The following is a 22,193-nucleotide window of genomic DNA, read 5'->3' as shown; positions in this document are numbered from 1 at the left end:
AGAATATGATCTCTATTTTCTAGTTTTCCTTTATATAGGAGAGCCAAATAGGCTATTATGTGTTTTGTAGAAAACAGAAGCTTAACAAATGGATTTTGAATGAAAGGGTAATTTTTCTTTTTGCTAATAATTGAGAATTATATCTGTACATTTAAAAAAAAAATCACTTGAACAGTTATTGGGCTAAAGAATTGAGTATGTTTGGTATTGTAATAGACTGTAATACTAATTAGGTTTAATTATTTTATCTACATCTCTTGAGGCTTGCTTTACATTTAAAGATAGTGTACTAGTTTTAATTCTAATGAACTAAATATTATTTTTTCCAGGAATCTGGTGAAGGCAAAAACTCATCAGATGGTAGAGATAGTGAAATGAAAAAATGGCAGCTAGCTCCTCTTCGAAAAATGGGACAATCAGTATTACCTCGGAGATCCTCAGAAGAAAAAAGTGAAAAAATACCAAAAGATTCTACAACTGTTATTTGTACAGGAGAAAAAGCTTCCAAACTAGGTAGTAAGATTAATAGAAATTATTATATACCAATGTATTTATATTTTATTTCATATGACTAATTAGTATATTTAGGGAAATTAAAAAATTTTAACATTTTAATGTTAATAAAAATAGTTTCAGTGACTAATCATACTGGAAATTAAAAACTGCCTCTACATACTAATGAACTTAATAAGTGTCTTGCTCTTATGGCACTTAAATACCAATGGGAGAAGAAAGAAATGTAGACAAGTAAAGAAATGGTATGCTATTTGACAAAATTTAGGCACTCTGAAGAAAAAGTAGAGTAATGGGATAGTCACAGTTGAGGAGAGTGGTAGGAGTTTGTTTTAGAATTTAGGTGAGATTTGAAAGGATGTGAAGTTTGGAGAAAAACTGGGTAGGTGGCACAGCCAATCTGAAGGTTTTGAGGTAGAAATGTCCTTGTATTTGAGGAGCAAGAAAGCAACTGTAGAGTGATTGAAAGGTAATGTACGAGGGCTTGAATAGTATTAGAAGATGAACTCAGAGAAAATTATGTAGGCACTTTGACACCATGACAGAGTGTGTGTAATAATACTTTTTAAAATCCTCACGGAGGATATGTTTATTGATTTTAGAGAGGGGGGGTGGGAGGAGAGAGGAGAAAGAAACGTTGTTGTGAGAGAGAAAAATCCATCCAATCCCTCCCGCATGCTCCCTAAACGGGGATGGAACCTGCAACCTAGGTGTGTGTCCTCATCAGGGATCAAACCTGCAACCTTTTGAGGTACTGAACAATGCTCCAGTAAAGTGAGCCACCTGGCCAGTTCAATATTTTATTTTGAATATCATGAGAAAACTTTATAGAGGATTTTGTACAAGGGAATGTTGGATCACTATGGTTTTTCTGTTGGGGCTGCATTGTAAGAGGAGGATGAGCGAGGAGGAGGGTAGACCATTTAGGAATCTGTAGCAGTATCCAAGGAAAGAGATGATGGTAGCTTGGAACAGGTACATTGAAGGTAGTAAGAAGTGGTCAGAATCAGATACATTTTACGGTAGAGTAGGCAGAACTTGGTGATGGATTAGACATACATAGGTGAAGGAGAGAGAGTCTTAGTAGATGATTAGGTAAATGTTGGTGCTATTTACTTGGATGAAAAAGACAAGATTTGGGGAGGGATGTTGAAAAATTATGATTTGGGCATTTTAACTTGAGATGCCTATTAGATATTCAGGTGCAAAATGTTTGAATAAACCTTTGGCTGATGAGCCTGGAGCTTAGAGAAGGCTTTGGGGGATGGTATATAAATTTGGTATTTATCAGTTCATTAGTAATTTAAAATCATGAACTTAGATATAAACAGCTACAGTAATGAAGAGACCAAAGCAGAGCCCTTGGGGTGCATCAGCATTTAGAAGTTGGGAAGAACAGGAGAGATGGCCTGAGTGAGGTGAGAGAAGTAAGACCATGGTGGTCTGGAAGTCAGATGAAGTTTCCATAAAGGAGGAAATGATTGACTGTGTCAAATGCTGTCTGGTGTTGACATCTCATAACGTGAACACAGGTTGTTAAACGTGGTTTAGTGAGATTATTGGTGCACCTTTATTAGAATGATTTTGGTGCAGCAGTGAGAACAAAAGCCAAGTATAGTGGCATATGGAAGAATGGAAAGCAAAGGACTGAAAATATTGACTACTGATAACTCTTCTGAGGAATTTTGCTGTTAAACGAAATGAAATGGTGTGGGAGCTATAAGTAGATGTGGGGACTAGGACTTTTTAAAAAAGAGAGTTGTAATAACGTTTTTGAAAAATTAATGCAAATAATCCCATAGAAAGAGAATTTGGTGATAGTAGAAGAGATTATGTGGTAGTTGAGGTTCAAAAATCTGTACATGAGATGAGAGGGTAGGATCCACATAGAAGGGTTAGGTTATAAAAAAGGAAAATTGTAGGTGACTTCCAGCCAAGATGGAGGTGTAGGTAGAAACACTGTGCCTTCTTGTACAACCAGGTTTAAATACAACAAAGTTTTAGTAACAAAAGTGCAATCAAAACACAGAAAATGAAACTGTAGAGAAGTTGTACAACAACGAACCATTCAGCCAGACAGTTAAGAGGGGCGGAGTCAGTGGCTGGTGGAGCAGAGTCTGTCAGGCAAAAGCAGCCTGACTGACCAAGGAGTGCAGGCAGCATTTGGCGGATCCCAGGTGTGGGGTGGCGGCGGGCAGACCGAGTGGGGGCGCAAGGTGGCTGGCTGACCACGGTCACGCATTCGAGTGCAGATAAAACGGGAAGGAGCGAGCAGTGAGACAGACCGCACGGTCTAGGGCCCCAGCGCCGGGAGTAAAAGCCTGAAAGCACCAACTGGAGAAAATTTCCGAGTCCAGGTGCTGGGAGAAGCTCCCAGGCTCACAGAGAGTTTGTTGTAGAGACCCACAGGGTCCTGGAGGGTGCACAGGCCCTCACACCAGTTAGCCAGCACCAGGAGGGCCTGGGGTGCTTGCGGGAAGTAGCACAGGGGACCAAAATCCGAGAGAGAGCAAAACAAACGCCATCGCCCCTCTCTGACCCCACCCTCACATACAGCATCACAACCCAGCGACTGGGTCGCCGCACTCTGGTGAACACCTAAGGATCTGCCCCTCATACGTAACAGGCACAACCTGACCATAACATGGCTCAAGTAGAAAAAGAGCTCAAAGCCCCAGAGCCAATAATTTGAAGTGACCAAGAAATAGCCAACCTATCTATCAGATGCACAGTTCAAAACACTGGTGATCAGGATGATCACAGAACTGGTCGATTTTAGTCACAAATTAGAGGAAAAAATGAAGCTAAACTAATTGAAATGAAGGGAAATACACAGGAAACCAATAGTGATGGAAAGGAAACTGGGACTCAAATCAATGGAGTGGACCAGAAGGAAGAAAAAATGACCAAACAAAAAAGAATGAAGAAACAAGAATTCAAAAAAATGAGGAGAGGCTTAGGAACTTTTAGGACATCTTTAAATGTTCCAACATCCGAATTATAGGGGTACCAGAAGGGGAAGAGGAACAGCCACAAGTGGAACACAAATAATAAAGGAGAACTTCTCCAATCTGGCAAAGGAAATAGACTTCCAGGAAGCTCAGAGAGTCCTAAGGAAGTTGGACCCAAGAAGGAACACACCAAAGCACATCATTACATTAGCCAAGATTAAAATGAAGGAGACAGTCCTAGAAGCAGCAAGAGATAAGGGAACAGTCACCTACAAAGGAGTCCCCATCAGACTGCCAGCAGATTTCTCAAGGGAGACCTTCCAAGCAAGAAGGGGCTGGAAAGAAGTATTCCAAGTCATGAAATCCAAAGACCTACATCCAACATGGCTCTATCCAGCAGCAAAGCTTTCATTTAGAATGGAAGGGCAGATAAAGTGCTTCTCAGATAAGGTCAAATTCAAGGAGTTCATCATCACCAAGCCCTTATTATATGAAATGTTAAAGGGACTTAGACCTAAGAAAAAGAAGATAAAAAGATGAACAGTGAAAGGACAGTAAACTCACAATTATTAAGAACCACACCTAAAACAAAAGCAAACTAAGAGGAGAGCTAGATCAGGAGCAGAACCATAGAAATGAAGATCACATGGAGGGTTAGCAACAGGGGAGTGGGAGGAGGAGAAGGGAGGAGAAGTTACAGAAAATAAGTAGCATAGATGGTAGGTAGAAAATAGGGGGGACAAGAATTGTATGAAAAATATATAATCTAAAGAACTTATGACACATGAAAAACTAAAGGGGGGAATGGTAGGGGAGTGGGTGTGCAGGGTGGAGGGGAATGAAGGGGGAATGGGACAACTGTAATGGCATAATCAATAAAATATGTATTTTTAAAAAGAAGATTGTATGTGGTAGGAAGGAGACGTGCAGGTTGATTTAGTGATGGGAAGATGTGTTGGCTAGCGTTTCTCTGTTTTCTCAGTAAAAATATGAAGTGAAAAAATTAAATGAGATTGGAATTGGGGAAGGAGGTAGTGTTGGTTTGAGAAGAGGGGAGACAATGTGTAAAATAGATGTCTTAGAAAGTGGGAGAGCAAATTTACTAGAAAATTTTAATTGGATTGGAGCAGCAGATTGAGTAGTATTGAGATTTGTGGTTTATAAATTTAAATTGAGAACTGTCTGCACCAGTGCTTAATTTTCTCATTACCTTCAGCTGTTTGTAGGCTAGTGGGTGGAGGATTGGCTTTCTTCACTGGGGTTGTGATTTTGCCAGTGCAGGTAAAGACAGAGAATAAGGTGTTAAGTATGTTAAGGAGTGGTAATAATGTTGGACTATTGGGTCAGAGTCGGTTGGTTATACTGGAATGTGAGAGCATGAATGGTAAAGTGATAGATTTAAGAGTTGTTAGGAGTGAGGATGTTCTACAATAATTAAGCTAGTATGAGAGGAAGTCAGTTAGTGGAATGTTTGACATTGAGGTTTTGAAGGTGCAAATGAATTAGTAATGATGGGTTGAAAAATCATTTGAGAAAAGCTTAACATTTAATAGTTACAAAACCAGAGGAGATTCACCAGTTTTTGTGGCAGTAGTAAGATAATTAAATTATTTGCTCACTTAATAAGTTCAGGCCAAATTTTCTAAATACCGTATTTTGTCGTGTATAATGTGTACCCATGTTTTTGGCCCAAACTTTCAGGAAAAAAAACTTTCATTTTAATTTATTAATTCAATTTTGTCTGTACTTAATGTTTAGATGCTTTTTTTGTATTATAAAGGAATTTTAGCATTTATTTTTGAACATATTATGGTAGTACTATGCATGTATAATGTGAATCCTTATTTTCACTCAAAGATTTGGGCAAAAAGTGCATATTAGACATCGCAAAACATGGTAGTTTAAAATTTTTTTTATTTCTTTAATTTTTTAATAGTTTATTTTTATTGTCTTTTTTCCTTTACCATTTATCCCCCTTATACCTTCTTCCACCTCCACCCACCCACTAAATAGTTTTTCTGAAGTGAATTAATGTTTATGTGTGAAAAGTAACTAGCTCTAAAAGATATTATCTAAAATGGAAAAAGGGATATATAGTTTTTAACTTTAGGGCCATGTTCTAGTCACTTAACTTCTAATTAAAATTTGTTCAAATTATAAATTCTTCCCCCCAAATTGAGGTGTAACTGACATGTAGCATTATGTAAGTTTTAGCATAATGATTTGATAGCTCTATATACTATGAAATGATCACTCCTGTAAGTGTAGGTAACATCTGTTTCCATGTATATAGATTTAAAATGTCAAGAATATTTCCGTGGAGTAGTTAGAAATATATAGTTATTTTTAATAATTTTGTTGAAAACTTGTGTATTAAGAAGAAAAATATTTTTAGAAATAATGTGTTCTCATACCTAATTTAAATTAGGTACTCATGAGAAGCAAGAGATAAAGAAGAAGAAAACTGAAAAAGGAATGACTAATGTGCATCCTCCTGCTGCTGCTGCAGCCAAGCCTTCTGCAGATCAGATCAGACAGAGTGTCAGGCATTCTCTCAAAGACATTCTTATGAGAAGGTAACACATGCTATTATTGTAGAATATTGAATAATGTATGCTTCACGTATTCGAAAAATAATTGAGTTATTCTAATTTTAAGACTTACAGACTCAAATTTGAAGGTACCAGAGGAAAAGGCAGCAAAAGTTGCCACAAAAATTGAAAAAGAGCTTTTCTCTTTTTTTCGGGACACAGATGCTAAATATAAGAACAAATATAGAAGTTTGATGTTCAATCTGAAAGATCCTAAAAACAATGTAAGTGTTTTGTTTTTCATACATATTTATGCTTCCAATTTTCCTGAATACATAAGGGATTTAAGATTGTAATATAAGAAATGTATAATTTATTTCTTGGAGTGAGAGCTTAGAATTTTAGTAGTCTCTTTGCTACTGAATTGAGTTCCACTTAGGGGTGAATAATGTTATAGAATAAGTCTATTAACATATAAATACTAAATCTATCTTAACCTGATTTATGTGAGCTTTCTTTCCTTTACGTCTCTTGTTTAATCCAGTTTGTTTAAAAATTCACATGTATTCTTCAAAACTAATTAAGCTAAAATTGATACTATATTAATACTTCTGATTTAAATCTGAAAATAGCTACATTCCTTAAAATAAATTGCCTTTAGATAAAAAACAAAACTATTTTAAGACGTTATTAACTAAACGTGACTTTAGTTTTAAATATCCTTTCATAATGGAGTAAAATCCTAATCTTTCCTGGGATTTCTTGTTTGTAATTTAGAGGGAATCTAGAAGCTGTGTGTGTTTGTGTAGATGCACACTCCTTGCATATTTATTGAAGTTTTACAAGGTTTTTACATAAGTATTAGCAGTTTGTCAGTTTGTCTAATTATATTTGCTAAGGTATGTGATTTAGATATTTTGTTGAAGTATTCTAACAGCTACTTAAGAGGATTCTACAGTGTATTGTCTGCCATTAGGGTCCAGGAGATCAGTTTTCTCACTAAGTGAATATTTCCTTTAGGTGTCTTTTTTGCAGTTGGTTCTTCACTTTGGAGTTCCCTCCAAACCTGTTAGTATTTAAACATGAAATCTTAAAAATATGTATTTAAACATGAAATCTTAAAAATATGAAAGACATGACATTAAGTAAAGTTTATTTATGCAATACCTTTTCTTCTCTTTGGGAAGAGTTAATACAACAGATGTTGTAATGGTTCTGATGTACATATTTCCCCATCATGTATTGATTTTTATATGAAGTGTGTATTTTATTGCCTTAGATAATAAGTTCCTAGGCTGTAAAGTTGTCATCATTATGATGTAAATCATAAAACATTTGTAAATTAGGTTTCAAAATTGCATTTTTCTTTATCATAAATTTCTGTATAGCAGCTTTTCTTTGTTTTGAAAATGTTTTTCCCTTTCCTATTTTAAACTACTTCTAGATACTATTTAAAAAAGTACTGAAAGGAGAAGTAACCCCTGATCATCTTATAAGAATGAGTCCAGAAGAACTAGCTTCTAAAGAGTTAGCTGCTTGGAGACGAAGAGAAAACAGACATGTAAGGTTATTTATGAATAGGTGTTTGACTCTGTTAAAACCTATATTCCTAGTTACTTACCTCCGTTAACTTTGTCTTAAATTCTGTATTGTTTTTCCTGATTTCTGCTGCATGTTTTCATTTTTTCAAGTTACCAGGTTACATAAATACTTTGTTTAGTTATATAATTTGTAAATCAGAAGGATGGGAAAATAGGCACATCTTTCTTTTTTTAAAGATATTATTTATTTATTTTTTAGAGATGGGGGAAGGGAAGGAGAAAAAGAGGGAGAGAAACATCAATGTGTGGTTGCCTCTTGCATACCCCCTACTGGGGACCTGGCCTGCAACCCAGGCATTTTCCCTGACTGGGAATCTTACTGGAGACCTTTTGGTTTGCAGGCTGACACTCAATCCTTGAAACACAACAGTCAGGGAAAACAGGCATTATCTTAATCACATCTGCACTTTTCAGAAGCCCAGTTTGAAGATACGAATATTGGTAATTTTTAGAGCCAAATTATGTCAGAATGAAAATTTTGCAGGTTTATGCTCCCCAATTTAAAGTTTCAAATGCCAAAAGCTCTGAAAAATGTTTTTTCTGTAACACATTTATTGATAAAATCTGACCTCAGTTGTCATGTCTGATGTTTACATGCACAGAATGTTTTATATTTAATTAAGTAGTGCTGTCCCAGACATAATATTACAGTGGCTTCAGAATATTAGCCCTTTATTCTAGAAAGTGCTGGTTACTTACAGTTCATATTAACTCTACATGAGTTACCCGATTCTTTTCTCCAAAATACTTACCTTCATCTTAGGTGTTAAGCCTCCAAGTAGTTCTTCTGCCAAATCTAGTTTGCAGTGCCAGAGGCTTTGATTTCATATATTACACTTATTCACATATTTCTTCACTTTCACTGTGTGTAGTTACTCTTGTACTTTACTTTTGAAAATATTGTCTCCTTCTTCTTCATATTCCAAATATGCACATGCCTATCTTGTTTGAAATTGTGCCTGCGAGTATCGTCAGCATTGGACACCAGCTTGTTTTATCTTCAGATCACGTGCCTGATTTTTTTCTTTGAAGAGTGATTTGTACTTAACAAAGGAGAGATAAATGACCAGACTGATGTTTACCTTCTTTAAGCCAGTCCATTCTCAGTTACCTTTTACTAGTTCTTGCTACACTTAATAAATTGTTAAGCTTTTTCAGCTGTGAGTTATCTGATAATTTTTGGTATTTGAGTAAAGTTCATATTGTTTTGGGGGATGTCAACGAACTTCAAGTTAGGAATCTAAGTGGAAGTTAGTTTTCATTTCCCTGTAGCAGTTACTGAAATACTAAATCAGAAGGCAGATTTTAAATATAAATATCATGTTTCATTACTTTACAAATTACATTGCACTTCAGTTGCCTCAAGTTAATGTATGTATGAGCTTCTTAGGGCTGAGGCATAGGTTCTGATTTTTATACCCCCAGCATTGAAAATAGTCTCTGGCATATGTAGGTACTCAGATGTTTGTTTGAGACACTATCTAAAGATTAAAAATCAGCCATGGTGATTTTTTAAAAATTTTATTTATTTTTAGAGGGAGGGAAAGGGAAGGAGAAAGAGAGGGAGAGAAACATCAGTGTGTGGTTGCCTCTCATGTGCCTCCAGCTGGGGACCTAGCCTGCAACCCAGGCATGTGCCCTGATTGGGAATAGAACCAGAGACCCTTTGGTTTTCAGGCTGGCTGTCAATCCATTGAGCCACACCAACCAGGGCAATGCTTTTGTTTTTAAATAATCTCTAATCATTACTTAAAACTGTACATTTAGAAATAGGTATATGTGTGTGTGTGTGTGTGTGTGTGTGTGTGTGTGTATATGATTTTATTTATTTATTTTTAGAGAGAGGGGAAGCAAGGGAGAAAGAAAGGGAGAGAAACATTAATGTGTGGTTACCTCTCACGTGGCACCCACTGGGGTCCTGGCCTGCAACCCAGGCATGTGCCCTGACTGGGAATTGAGCTAGTGACCATTTGGTTTGCCACCTGAGCTCAATCTACTGAGCTACACCAGCCAGGGCAAAAAATAGGTATTTTTAATTGTGAAGTATTTCTTTAAAATGTTTCTTGTTAGACCATAGAAATGATTGAGAAAGAGCAGAGAGAAGTGGAAAGACGACCAATCACAAAAATAACTCATAAAGGTGAAATAGAAATTGAGAGTGATGCTCCAATGAAAGAACAGGATGCAGCCATGGAGATTCAGGTAAAGATAATAAAAATGTATTTTATAGTGCTCAAAGCATGCAGATTCAGAAACGGTTAATTTGCTTAATGTTCTTAAAATAGAAGAGTTTTTTTAATGTATATATTTTAAAGTAGCCTTTTTTTTAGTTTAGTGGTTTTCTGGGAGTGTTTAAAATATTGTTTCTCTGTATGTAGTGTACACAGACTGCCTGCATCATGATTATCTGTGAAGCACTTGTTAAAATGTATATTCTTGTGGTGTCAATGACTTCGTGAATTCCTTAGTAAGCCTTGAAATCTTGGAGTACTTCTTTTTTTTTTTATTCTAGAGTTCTTTCTTTAAAAATATATTTTATTGATTATGCTATTGCAGTTGTTCTATTTCCCCCCTTCATTCCCCTCTACCCTGCATACCCACTCCCCCACTATCTCCCTCCTTTATTTATGACCACATGTCTCAAGTTCTTTAGATTCTATATTTCCCATACTATTCTTGCCCCCCCCTGTCTATTTTCTACCTACCATCTATGCTACTTATTTTCTGTACCTTCTCCCCCCTTCTCCTTCTCCCACTCCCCTGTTGCTAACCCTCCATGTGATCTTCATTTCTATGGTTCTGCTCCTGATCTAGCTGTCCTCTTAGTTTGCTTTTGTTTTAGGTGTGGTTCTTAATAATTGTGAGTTTACTGTCCTTTCACTGTTCATATTTTTTATCTTCTTTCTCTTAGATAAGTCCCTTTAACATTTTATATAATAAGGGCTTGGTGATGATGAACTCCTTGAATTTGACCTTATCTGAGAAGCATTTTATCTGCCCTTCCATTCTAAATGAAAGCTTTGCTGCTGGATAGAGCCATGTTGGATGTAGGTCTTTGGATTTCATGACTTGGAATACTTCTTTCCAGCCCCTTCTTGCCTGGAAGGTCTCTTTTTAGAAATCTGCTGAGAGTCTGATGGGGACTCCTTTGTAGGTGACTGTCCCCTTAGCTCTTGCTGCTTCTAGGATTCTCTCCTTCATTTTAATCTTGTGCCTTGGTGTGTTTCTTGTTGGGTCCAACTTCTTTGGGACTCTCTGAGCTTCCTGGATTTCCTGGAAGTCTATTTCCTTTGCCAGATTGGGGAAGTTCTCCTTCATTATTTGTTTAAATAAGTGTTCCACTTGTGGCTGTTCCCCTTCTGGTACCCCTACAATTCGGATGTTAGAACGTTTTAAGATGTCCTGAAGGTTCCTAAGCCTCTCCTCCTTTTTTTGAATTCTTGTTTCTTCATATTTTTCTGTTTGGTCATTTTTTTCCTCCTTCTGGTCCACTCATTTGGTTTCAGTCTCAGTTTCCTTTCCATCGCTATTTGTTTTCTGTGTATTTCCCTTCATTTCAATTAGTTTAGCCTTCATATGTTCCTCTAATTTGTGACTAAAATCGACCAGTTCTGTGAGCATCCTGATCACCAGTGTTTTGAACTGTGCATCTGATAGGTTGGCTATCTTTTGGTTAGAATTATTGGCTCTGGGGCTTTGAGCTGTTCTTGAGCTATAATGTTTTGCTCTGTTCGAGCCTGTTATGTATGAGGGGCGGAGCCTCAGTTGTTCGCCAGGGCGAGGCCACCCAGGTCATTGGTTTGTGATACTGTATGTGGGGGCGTGGTCAGAGAGTGACAATGTCAGTTTCCTCTGCCACTTCCTGCTGCTGGGGCCTGCGTGGTCCATCTCACTGCTAACCCCTTCATCGGTTTATCTGCTCGTGAATGTGTGACTGCGATCAGCCCTCAGTGGGTCCAACACCTTGTGCCCTCAGTGGGTCTGCCCACTTCTCCACACCTGGGATCTGCCCACAGCTGCTGGCGTACCTGGGTCGCATGCCCGGGTCAGTCCAGTGGATCTTTCCTGCCCGACACCCCTCTGCTGCTGCCTCTGCCCCTCTTACTGGTTTGGCTGAAGGGTTCGTTGTTGTCAGACTTCGTGTAGTTCAATTTTCTGTGGTTTGGCTGTGTTTTTGTTGCTAAAACTTTGTTGTTTTTTAACTTGGTTGTACGAGAAGGTGCAGTGCTTCCATCTACGCCTCCATTTTGGCGGAAGTCCTCTGAAGTTTTGGAGTACTTCTTAATCTAACTGTAGTTTGAGAGGTGGTGCAGCTGATTATTTTTAAATGTCATTGAAGAAATATATGAAATCTTGTTAGATGCATTGAAGAAAGAGGAATGTTTATGTTTTGCTCTATTTTAAGTCACTATCTAAACATTCATTTTTTTTTTTAAAGATTTTATTCATTTATTTTTAGAGAGGGAGAGGGAGAACAAGAAGGGGAGAAACATCAGTGTGTGGTTCCCTTTCTTGCACCCCACTACTGGTGACCTGGCCCTCAACCCAAGCACATGCCCTGACTGGGAATCGAACTGGTGACCCTTTGGTTTGCAGGCTGGCACTCAATTCAGTGAGCTGCCACACCAGCCTGGGCTAAACATTCATTTGTTTAAAGAAATAATGAGAAACAGCCTATAAATGGAATAGTTTCATTTTGGAAAAATGTCCGTGTGAAATATAAGTTGATTTTAATCACTGAGATCAAATTTTACCATCTGAAACTAACTTTTACTCTAACTTCTGTTAGGAACATGCAGGCAATAAGACATTGGAAAAGACTGAAGGATCTGAAAAACAAAAAGAAGAGGTTGATTCCATGTCTAAAGATACCACCAGTCAACACAGACAGCATCTGTTTGATCTTAACTGTAAAATTTGCATAGGTAAGTGGAAATTTTTCTATCTGTAATGTTGCTTTCATTTGGAAAGGGGGTTATTTGTATTTGTAATTTAAGTAGGTTTTTGTTTTCCCAGTATTGATGGTATGAAGTATCCACCTATTCCCTTTGAAGAGCAGCACAATTTTTGTGACTGTTCTTCAGGGGTGATGTGTAATTTGATAGTATAGTATACTTACTATCTAGAATCAATTCTATCACACAAGATCAGGGCCAAATGACTAAAATTTAACTGTTAGACATCAGAAATTGTGGGCAGTGGTGAATGGTACTGTCATTTACTAAGTTAGAGGAGTGAAATAATATTCATAGTGTATCATTATAACGAAGGACAAATCAGAAATTGTCTTCTCTTTAGTATTCTTATTTTGGGTCATTCATTTAATAAATATTGAGTTCCTACTCCTTGCCAGGTACTTTGCTGATGTAGGGACTATTGTGGTGAAAAAGTCAGATCGTATCCAGGCTTTAAGAGAAAATGTAGTGTAATGGGAGACAGGCAGGTGATGATTTGAGTTACAGAATTATAGTTATAAATGTATTTAGATAGCAGAAAGACCTAGCCTAGACTGCAGGATTAGTGGGGGTTTGGCTGAGGAATTTACATTTAAGGTGAGACACAAAGGTTGAGAACTATGGAGAAAGAAAAAGACCATTATAGGTACTGGGATTGGCAGTGAGCTTGAATTGAATTCAAGGAGGAGAGAGAGAGAGAGGCACATGATTTGTTTGAAGAGATACTCAGAAATCAGATTTCATGGTATCTTATAGCCATTGCTTTTCTTTTCCTTAAATTTTATTAATTTAATCATTTATTTTGCTTTTAATGAAAAAATTTAATTTTTTGAGGTGTAACTTATTTTAATCGCATTTTTTCTCTTACCGTTTATCCCTTTTATAGCCTCTTCCACTGCCAGGCTTCTCTCCCAACCCGCCTGCATCAGTGCATTGTTGTCAGTGGCCACGAGTCCTTAGTTTTTCCTTGGTTCCTCCACCTGGCCCCAAGCAGAGCTGTCAGCATGCCCTCTATCTATGAGTTTATCTCTAGTTTGCTTATTAGTTCAGTTTGTTCATTAGATTCCACATACAAGTGAAATCATACAGCATTTGATTTTCTTTGATTGGCTTATTTCACTTACCATAATGTTCTCTGGGTCCATCCATGCTGTTGCTAAGGGTAAAATTTACACGTTTTTACAGCTGAGTAGTAGTCTGTTGTATATATGGACCATAGTTGTTTTATCCACTTATCTACTGATGGACACTTGGCCTGCTTCCATATCTTGGTGATTTTTAATAATGTTGCATTGAACATAGGGGTGCTTATATTCTTTTTGAATAAGTGTCCTGGGGGGGGTCCCTTCAGATAAATTCCCAGAAGTGGAATCGCTGGGTCATAAGGCAGTTTCATTTTTAATTTTTTGAGGTATCTCCATACTGCTTTCCACAGTGGCTGCACAAGTCTGCATTCCCACCAACAATGAGGATGTTTCTCCACATCCTCACCAGCACTTGTTTGTTGATTTGTTGATGATAGCCATTCTGACAGGTATGAGATGGTATCTCATTGTGGGTTTTTTTTTTAATTCTTTTTTTCTTTAAGACTTTTAAAATTTACTTTTAGAGGGGAAGGGCGGGAGAAAAAGGGAATGAAACATTAATGGGCAGGAGATAGATATATCCATCAGTTGCCTCACACACTCACACCAACTGGGGACCTGGCCCACAACCCAGGTATATGCCCTGACTGGGAATTGATCCAATGACTCTTTGGCTTGCAGCGCAGCACTTAGTCCACTTCTGAGCTACACCAGCCACGCCATTGTGGTTTTAATATACATTTCTCTGATGATTAGTAACATTGAGCATCTTTTCATACATCTGTTGGTCATCTGTATGTTCTTTTTAAAAAAAATATATTTTATTGATTATGCCATTATAGTTGTCCTATTCCCCCCTTCATTCCCCTCTATCCTGCACACCCCTCCCCCACAATTCCCCCCTTTAGTTTATGTCCATGTGTCACAAATTCTTTAGACTCTATATTTCCCATACTATTCTTGCCCTCCCCCCTATCTATTTTCTACCTACCATCTATGCTACTTATTTTCTGTACCTTCTCCCCCCTTCTCCTTCTCCCACTCCCCTGTTGCTAACCCTCCATGTGATCTTCATTTTTATGGTTCTGCTCCTGATCTAGCTATCCTCTTAAGTTTGCTTTTGTTTTAGGTGTGGTTGTTAATAACTGTGAGTTTACTGTCCTTTCACTTCATCTTTTTATCTTCTTTTTCTTAGGTAAGTCCCTTTAACATTTCATATAATAAGGGCTTGGTGATGATGAACTCCTTGAATTTGATCTTACCTGAGAAACACTTTATCTGCCCTTCCATTCTAAATGAAAGCTTTGCTGCTGGATAGAGCCATGTTGGATGTAGGTCTTTGGATTTCATGACTTGGAATACTTCTTTGCAGCCCCTTCTTGCCTGTAAGGTCTCTTTTTAGAAATCAGCTGACAGTCTGATGGGAACTCTTTGTAGGTGACTACTATCTCTTGCTGCTTCTAGGACTGTCTCCTTCATTTTAATCTTGGCTAATGTAATGATGATGTGCCTTGGTGTGTTCCTTCTTGGGTCTAACTTCCTTAGGACTCTCTGAGCTTCCTGGATTTCCTGGAAGTGCATTTCCTTTGCCAGATTGGAGAAGTTGTCCTTTATTATTTGTGTTCTACTTGTGGCTGTTCCTCTTCCCCTTCTGGTACCCCTATAATTCGGATGTTGGAATGTTTAAAGATGTCCTAGAGGTTTCTAAGCCTGTCTTCATTTTTTTGAATTCTTGTTTCTTCATTCTTTTGTTTGGTCATTTTTTTCTTCCTTCTGGTCCACTCCATTGATTTGAGTCCCAGTTTCCTTTCCATTACTGCTGGTTTCCTGTGCATTTATTTCCCTTCATTTCAATTAGTTTAGCTTCAATTTTTCCTCTAATTTGTGACTAAAATTGACCAGTTCTGTGATCATCCTGATCACCAGTGTTTTGAACTGTGCATCTGATAGGTTGGCTATCTTTTGGTTAGAATTATTGGCTCTGGGGCTTTGAGCTGTTCTTGAGCTATAATGTTTTGCTCTGTTCGAGCCTGTTATGTATGAGGGGCAGAGCCTTAGGTCTTCACTTCACAGTCAGAGAGGGGCAATGGCATTTGTTCTGCTCACTCTCAGATTTATGTCCCTCCTGCCGCTTCCTACAAGCAAATTGGGCCCTTCTGGTGCTGGTTCCCAGTTGTGTGGGCCTGTGCACCCTCCAGCACCCTGTGGGTCTCTCCAGCAAACTCTCTATCAGTCTGGAAGCCTCTCCTGGCACCTCGATCCTGAAAGTCTTTCCAATTGGTGCTTTCAGGCTCTTAATTCCCGTCGCTGGGGCCCTAGCCTGAGCGGTCTGTCTCACTGTTTGCTCCTTTGCTTTTGTATCTGCTTGTGAATGTGTGCAAATGTGTGACCGCAGTCGGCCAGCTGCCTTTCACCCTCACTGGGTCTGCCTGTTGCCACCCCGCGCCTGGGATCCGCCAACTGCGGCTCGTGCTCCTGGGTTGGTTCAGCAATCTTAGCAATCTTTCCTGCCCGCCCTTGGTCTGCTGCTGACTCCGTCCCTCTTACCTGTCTGGCTGAATGGTTTGTTGTTGTTGGACTTCTGTACAGTTCAATTTTCTGTGTTTTGGTTACGTTTTTGTTACTAAAACTTTGTTGTCTTTAAACTTGGTTGTACGAGGAGGCTCAGTGTTTCCATCTATGCCTTCATCTTTGCCAGAAGTCCTGAATGTTCTTTTGGAAAAATTCTATTCAGGTCCTTTGCCCATTTTTAATTGGATTGTTTGTTTCTTTGATGTTGGATTTTGTAAGTTTTATATGAATTTTTGGTATTAAACCTTACCACCTGTATTGGTGAATATATTCTTCCATTCTGTGGGTTGTCTTTTTTTTATGATTTTTTTTTTTTGCTGTGCAAAACCTTTTTATTTTTAATTAGATTCAGTTCCATTTATTTGTTTTTTCTTTTATTTTCCTTGCCTGGAGAATATATCTCTAGGCAATGTCTGAGATTTTCATGCTTATGTTTTCTTTTAGGATTTTTATGGTTTGGGGTCTAACGTTTAAGTCTTTAATCCATTTTGAATTTATTCTTGTGTGTGGTGTAAGAAGATGGTCTAGTTTTATTGTTCTGCATGTATCTGTCCAATTTTCACAGTACCATTTATTGAATAAAATATCTTTAGCCTACTGTATGTACTTGCTTCCTCTGCCAAATATAAACATGGTATGTGCTTCCACTTATTTGTATCTTCTTCAATTTCTTTCTTCAGTATCTTACAATTTTCATAGTACACGTCTTTTACATCTTTGGTTAGGTTTTATTCCTAGGTATTTTATTGTTTTCAAGTAATTGTGAATTGAATTGTTTTTTAAATTCCCTTTTCTCTTCTTTATTGGCATATAAAAATACAACTGATTTCTCAATTTTGTATCCTTCTACTTTACTGAATGCATTTATAAGTTCTGGTAGTTTCTTGGTTGAATGCTTGGGATTCTCTGTATATATCATGTCGTCTGCCGATAAAGACAGTTTTACCTCTTCCTTTCCCATTTGGATGCCTTTTATTTCTTTTTGTCTGATTGCTGTGGCCAGGACTTCCAGTACTGTGTTGAATAAGAGAGGGGAAAGGAGACATTCCTGTCTTATTTTTGCTCTTAAGAGGAACAGCTGTAGTTTTTGCCCGTTGAGTATGATACTAGCAGTGGATTGTCATATATATGGCTTTTGTTATGTTTAGGTATGTTAGGAGTTTTTTTGTTTACTGCTTCAGTTTCTCTAGGTGTAATCTGTCTATTTAGAGTCTCTGATTTCTTTCTGATTTAGTTTTGTAGGATTGTATGTTTGTAGGTACTTACCCATTTCATCTAGATTGTCCAGTTTGTTGGCATATAGCTGTTTGTAAATATTTTTGTGCAGTCTGTGTGTGATTTGTTATTTCTCTTCCTTTAATTCTGATTTTACTTATTTGGGTCCACTCTCTTTCTTGATGAGTCTGGTTAAAGAACCAGCTTATGGATCTGTTGGTCTTTTTTATTGTTTTTTTAGACTTATTTTGTTTATTTTTGCTGTGATCTTTATTATTCCCTTTTTATGGGCTTTATTCTTTATCAAGTTCCTTTCAATGTAAAGTTTTGAGCTTTTCCTTGTTTCTTGAGATAGATCTATAGTGCTGTGAATTTCTGTTTTTGACTGGTTTCCCCTGTGTCCCACAGATTTTGAGTTGTTGTGTTCTCATTTTTTTTCAGAGTATCTTTTGATTTCTTCCTTGATGTCTTTGTTGACCCATTCATTGTTTAATAACATGTTATTTAGCTTCCATATCTTTGTGTATTTTTCTGTTCTTTCTTGTGACTAATTACTAGTTTTATAGGATTATGGTCAGAGAAGATGCTTCATATGATTTCACTTTTCTTAAATTTATTGAGACCTGTTTATGTCCTAACGTGGCCTATCCTAGAAAATGTTCCATGTGTACTTGAACAGCATGTGTATATTCTGTTGCTTTGGGATGAAATGCTCTGGAGATATCAATGTAATCCATTTGATCTCATGTATCATTTAAGGATTTTATCTCCTTGCTGATTTTCAATGCAGAAGATCTATCCATTGAAGCCAGTGGGGTATCAAAATTTCCTGCTTTAACTGTATTTCTGTCGGTCTCCCTTCATGTTCATCAAATTTTGCTTTATATATTTTTGTGCTCCCATGTTTGGTACAGAAATGTTTACTACAGTTATATTCTGTAGTTGCATTGTTTCCTTATCATTATGTAGTATTCTTTTTCTTTTACTATAACCTTGGTTTTAAAGTCTATTTTGTCAGATATAAGTATAGCTACCTCAGCTTTTTTTCTTTTCATCATGAGCATGATGTAATCTTTTTTCATATCTTTACTTTTGGTCTGTGTGTATCCGAGGTGGGTCTCTCGAAGACAGCATATATATGGGTCTTGTATTCTTATCCATTCAGCTACCCTCCATCTTTTGGTTAGAGGATTTAAACCATTTACATTTAAGGTGAATATTGATAGATTCATATTTATGGCCACTTTATTTGTTAACTGTTTTCCTGTCTCTTTTCTTTTTCTTCATAAAGCAAGCCCTTTAACATTTGTTGCAATACTAGTATGGTGGTAACAGACTCCTTTAGATTTTTCTTGTCTGGAAAACTCTTTATTTCTGCTTCAATTTTAAATGATAGTCTTGTTGGCTAATGTAGCTTTGGTTGTAGGTCCTGCTTTTCAACACTTTGAATATTTTATGCCAATCCCTTACGGCCTGAAATGTTTCTGTTGAGAAATCTGATTTCAGGAACTTTCTTGTAGGTAACTAACTGCTTTTCTCTGTGGTTTTAAAGATTCTCTCCTTGTCTTTAAGCTTTGCCATCTAATTATGATGTGTCTTTTGGTACTATTGAGTTCATCTTGTTTGGGGCTCTGTGCTTTCTGGCCCACTGTATTTTTTCCTTTGACATGTTATGGAAGTTTTCAGTCACTGTTTCTTCAAATAAGTTCGTGAGCCCTGGTTCCTTCTCTTCTTCTGGTATTTCCATGATGTGGATGGTGTTATGCTTGATGTTGTTTGAAAGGTCTCTTAAACTCTCTTTATTATTTTAAATTCTTTTTTCTCTTTGCTGCTCTGCTAGGGCATTTTTTTCCCCTTGTCTTCCAAATAGCTGATTTAGTCCTCTGCTTCATCTAACTTACTTTTTATTCCTTCCAATCTCTTATTTAATTCAGATAATGCATTCTTTATTTCTGACTGGTCCTTTTTTAATGGTTTCTATGTCTCTATGCTTTTTAAAATTGTCCTTATAATCATTACTGTAAATTCTATTTGATAAATTGATTGCCTTTATTTCATTTAGCTCATCTTCTGGACAGTTCTCTTGTTCTTTCATTTGGGGACTATTTCTTTGTCTTCCCATTTTGGCTGCCTCTTTGAGTTTGTTTCTGTGTAGTAGGTCGCTTTGCAAAAAGACTCTGGTGCAGATCTCTATCAGATGCTCCCTGTGGCTTCGGGCAACCTGTTTGGAGCTATCAGCCATCCACCGTGTGTAGGACCTTCTGGGCTTGAGTGTGTGCAGAAAGAACCAAGTTGCGTACCAGATCTGGCTTTTACCCAAACTGGGTTTGGGGGAGGATCAGCAAAAGTCTCAAAGCTCCCAGAGATCCATCATTGTTTGCAGGCTCTTAGGCGGAGTTACTGAAGTTTCCTCCATCTGTACGTCTCAACAGCCTGGTGGCTTAATCTCAACAGGGTAGGGCAAGAGAATTCCTGCAGGTGAGGCTATTGCTTCTTCCAAGGCTGATGGCACAATGGAGGGGAGTGCTCCACCGGAGAAAGATGTCTTATGCAATATGGGGAATAATTGATCGAAAGTGCCCTGGCAGCTGACTCTTCAGCTCTCTCCTAGAGCCACCAGCCTCCAAATCTCCTCACTTGGCTCTAGTTTGACCTGCCCTCCCTCTGCTGGAGCTCAGGATAAGTGACTGCAAACAAAATTTTTTGTGTTGGCCCTTTAAGAGGCTCTCTGCATCTCTAGCTGTCTCCCTCTGTCAGACAGAAACTCCTCTGCTTTTCACAGCTGGATTTTGTTTGTGTTCTTTCCTGGTTCTAGTGCTGTAGCCTGGGGGAGCCTGGCTTGGGGTTTAGGTTCCACATTTCTCACCAGGAACCCCCTGGCTGCTGAACTACCTCTCTGGCACTTCAGCTGCAGCTCCTCTACACTTCCTCCACACTTCCTCCACACCTCCTCCACACCTCCTCCACACTTCCTGTCTGTCTCATTTTGGTGAAATGGTTTCTTCTGTCTCTCTGGTTATAAGGCTTTTCTCCAGCTGGTGTTCAGGTAGTTATTCAGAATGATTTTTCTACAATTTATTTATATTTCATTTTTCATTCTGGGAGGAGGTTAGTGTAGTTACCGCCTACTCTGTTCCATATTGGATCTCCATGTCATAACTTTTAAATAGGATAGTCAGAGAAGACATCACTGAGGAATTTCTCGAATTATTAATTTGAGAGAGAGAGAAAAACATCGATTTGTTCCTCCACTCACCTATGCAATCATTGGTTGATTCTTGGTATGTGCCCTGACTAGTGATCAAAACTGCAACCTTGGCTTTTGGGGCTAACACTTCAACCAACTGAGCTACCTGGCCAGGGCTATAGCCGTTGCTTTTGAAATTGTAACTTAATAGGAGAAATAAAATCTACTTACTGATTAACATTTTAAGGAAACACAAAAACAGAATACTAGATATTACAGTGAATTGCATTTTAAAAGATAAGTAAGGTTTTTTGAAACTTTAGTTTCAATTATTTATAACAAAAAATACACATATACATACATATTTGCACACACATATCCATAATGTAAATATACATGCACACAAACACTCATAAGAAATGGATCATAATATAAATTACTTTAGAGATCATGATCAAAAATGCTGAAAAGTCTAGTTTTGCAGGCCACAAGATTTTGGTATTTTTATTTTTAAATTTTTTATTCTATTATAGTTGTCCCAAATTTCCCTCCTTGCTCTCCCCTGCCCCTCCCCGCTCCATCCCACCACTCCCACAGTCAATCCCCACCCTGTTATGCTGTCCATGGCACATTTATAAATTTGTCCTAGACCAGACACTTCTTTACCCCCTTCTTCCCCTCCTGCTCCCCTCTGGTCACTGTCAGTTTGTTCCTTGTTTCTGTTTCTGGTTCTGTTTTGTTCCTTTGTTCATTTTGTTCATTAGGTTCCTCTTATAGGTGAGATCATGTGGTATTTGTCTTTTGCCACCTGGTTTATTTCATTTAGCATAATACTCTCCAGTTCCATGTATGCTATCACAAAAGGTAGGATATCCTTCTTTCTGCTGTGTAGTATTCCACTGTATGAATGTACCAGTTTTTTTATCCATTCATTTACTGATGGTCAGGCTGTTTATAGCATTTGGCTATTGTAAATAACACTGCCATGAACATTGGGGTGCATAGGTTCTTTTGAATTAGTGTTTCAGGATTCTTAGGATATAGTCCCAGCAGTGGAATTGCTGGATAGAAAGGCAGTTCCGTCTTCAGTTTTTTTAGGAAATTCCATACTGTTTTCCACAGTAGCTGCACCAGTCTGTATTCCCACCAACAATGTAGTAGGGTTCCCTTTTCTCCACATCCTTGCCAGTGTGGGGGCAACTTTGTTTGCAAGTCCCCCCATCTGCCACGGATGAAAATAATACTACAAAGACATGATCTGCTTAGGGAGGAGAAATGGTCAATTTCTCAAAGGAGAAAGACCAAGAATCTCTTTTTCAACAGCTTTTATTAGGTTCGGAACATACAGAAATACAGGTAAAGCTCATCAATCAATGTCAGGTGGCAAGGATCAAACAATAGATAACATTTCAAAGATATCTGAGGACTTAATCTGAGTTCGTATCTGTCAGGTAAGGGGGTTGCAAAAACTTTGGGAGACATACTCATTTCCTGCTCGTACCCTTATCATATGAATGAAAGTACCCTTAGCAAAGCAGGCTTCACAGGACTTTAGGAATTCTTTATGCCCAATCACCTCAGAAT

General features: G+C 37.9%; 1 protein-coding gene across 2 annotated transcripts in view; it reads left to right on the top strand.

Annotated features, from left to right (window-relative positions):
- The window catches only part of PHF3 (PHD finger protein 3), a 91,509-nt gene that overhangs the window by 50,660 nt on the left and 18,656 nt on the right, over window positions 1-22,193 (top strand). For both annotated transcript variants that reach the window (XM_053664985.1, XM_053664986.1), the window contains 6 exons: window positions 330-513; window positions 5,893-6,040; window positions 6,123-6,279; window positions 7,440-7,556; window positions 9,667-9,798; window positions 12,386-12,521. In XM_053664985.1, coding sequence (XP_053520960.1) covers window positions 330-513; window positions 5,893-6,040; window positions 6,123-6,279; window positions 7,440-7,556; window positions 9,667-9,798; window positions 12,386-12,521 — 874 coding nt within the window. The remainder of the gene's footprint in view (window positions 1-329; window positions 514-5,892; window positions 6,041-6,122; window positions 6,280-7,439; window positions 7,557-9,666; window positions 9,799-12,385; window positions 12,522-22,193) is intronic.

This window comes from Artibeus jamaicensis, unplaced genomic scaffold (assembly GCF_021234435.1).
Source record: "Artibeus jamaicensis isolate MK-2021 breed Jamaican fruit bat unplaced genomic scaffold, CSHL_Jam_final contig_388, whole genome shotgun sequence".
Taxonomy (NCBI): Eukaryota; Metazoa; Chordata; class Mammalia; order Chiroptera; family Phyllostomidae; genus Artibeus; species Artibeus jamaicensis.
This window is presented reverse-complemented; position numbering and strand designations above follow the sequence as displayed.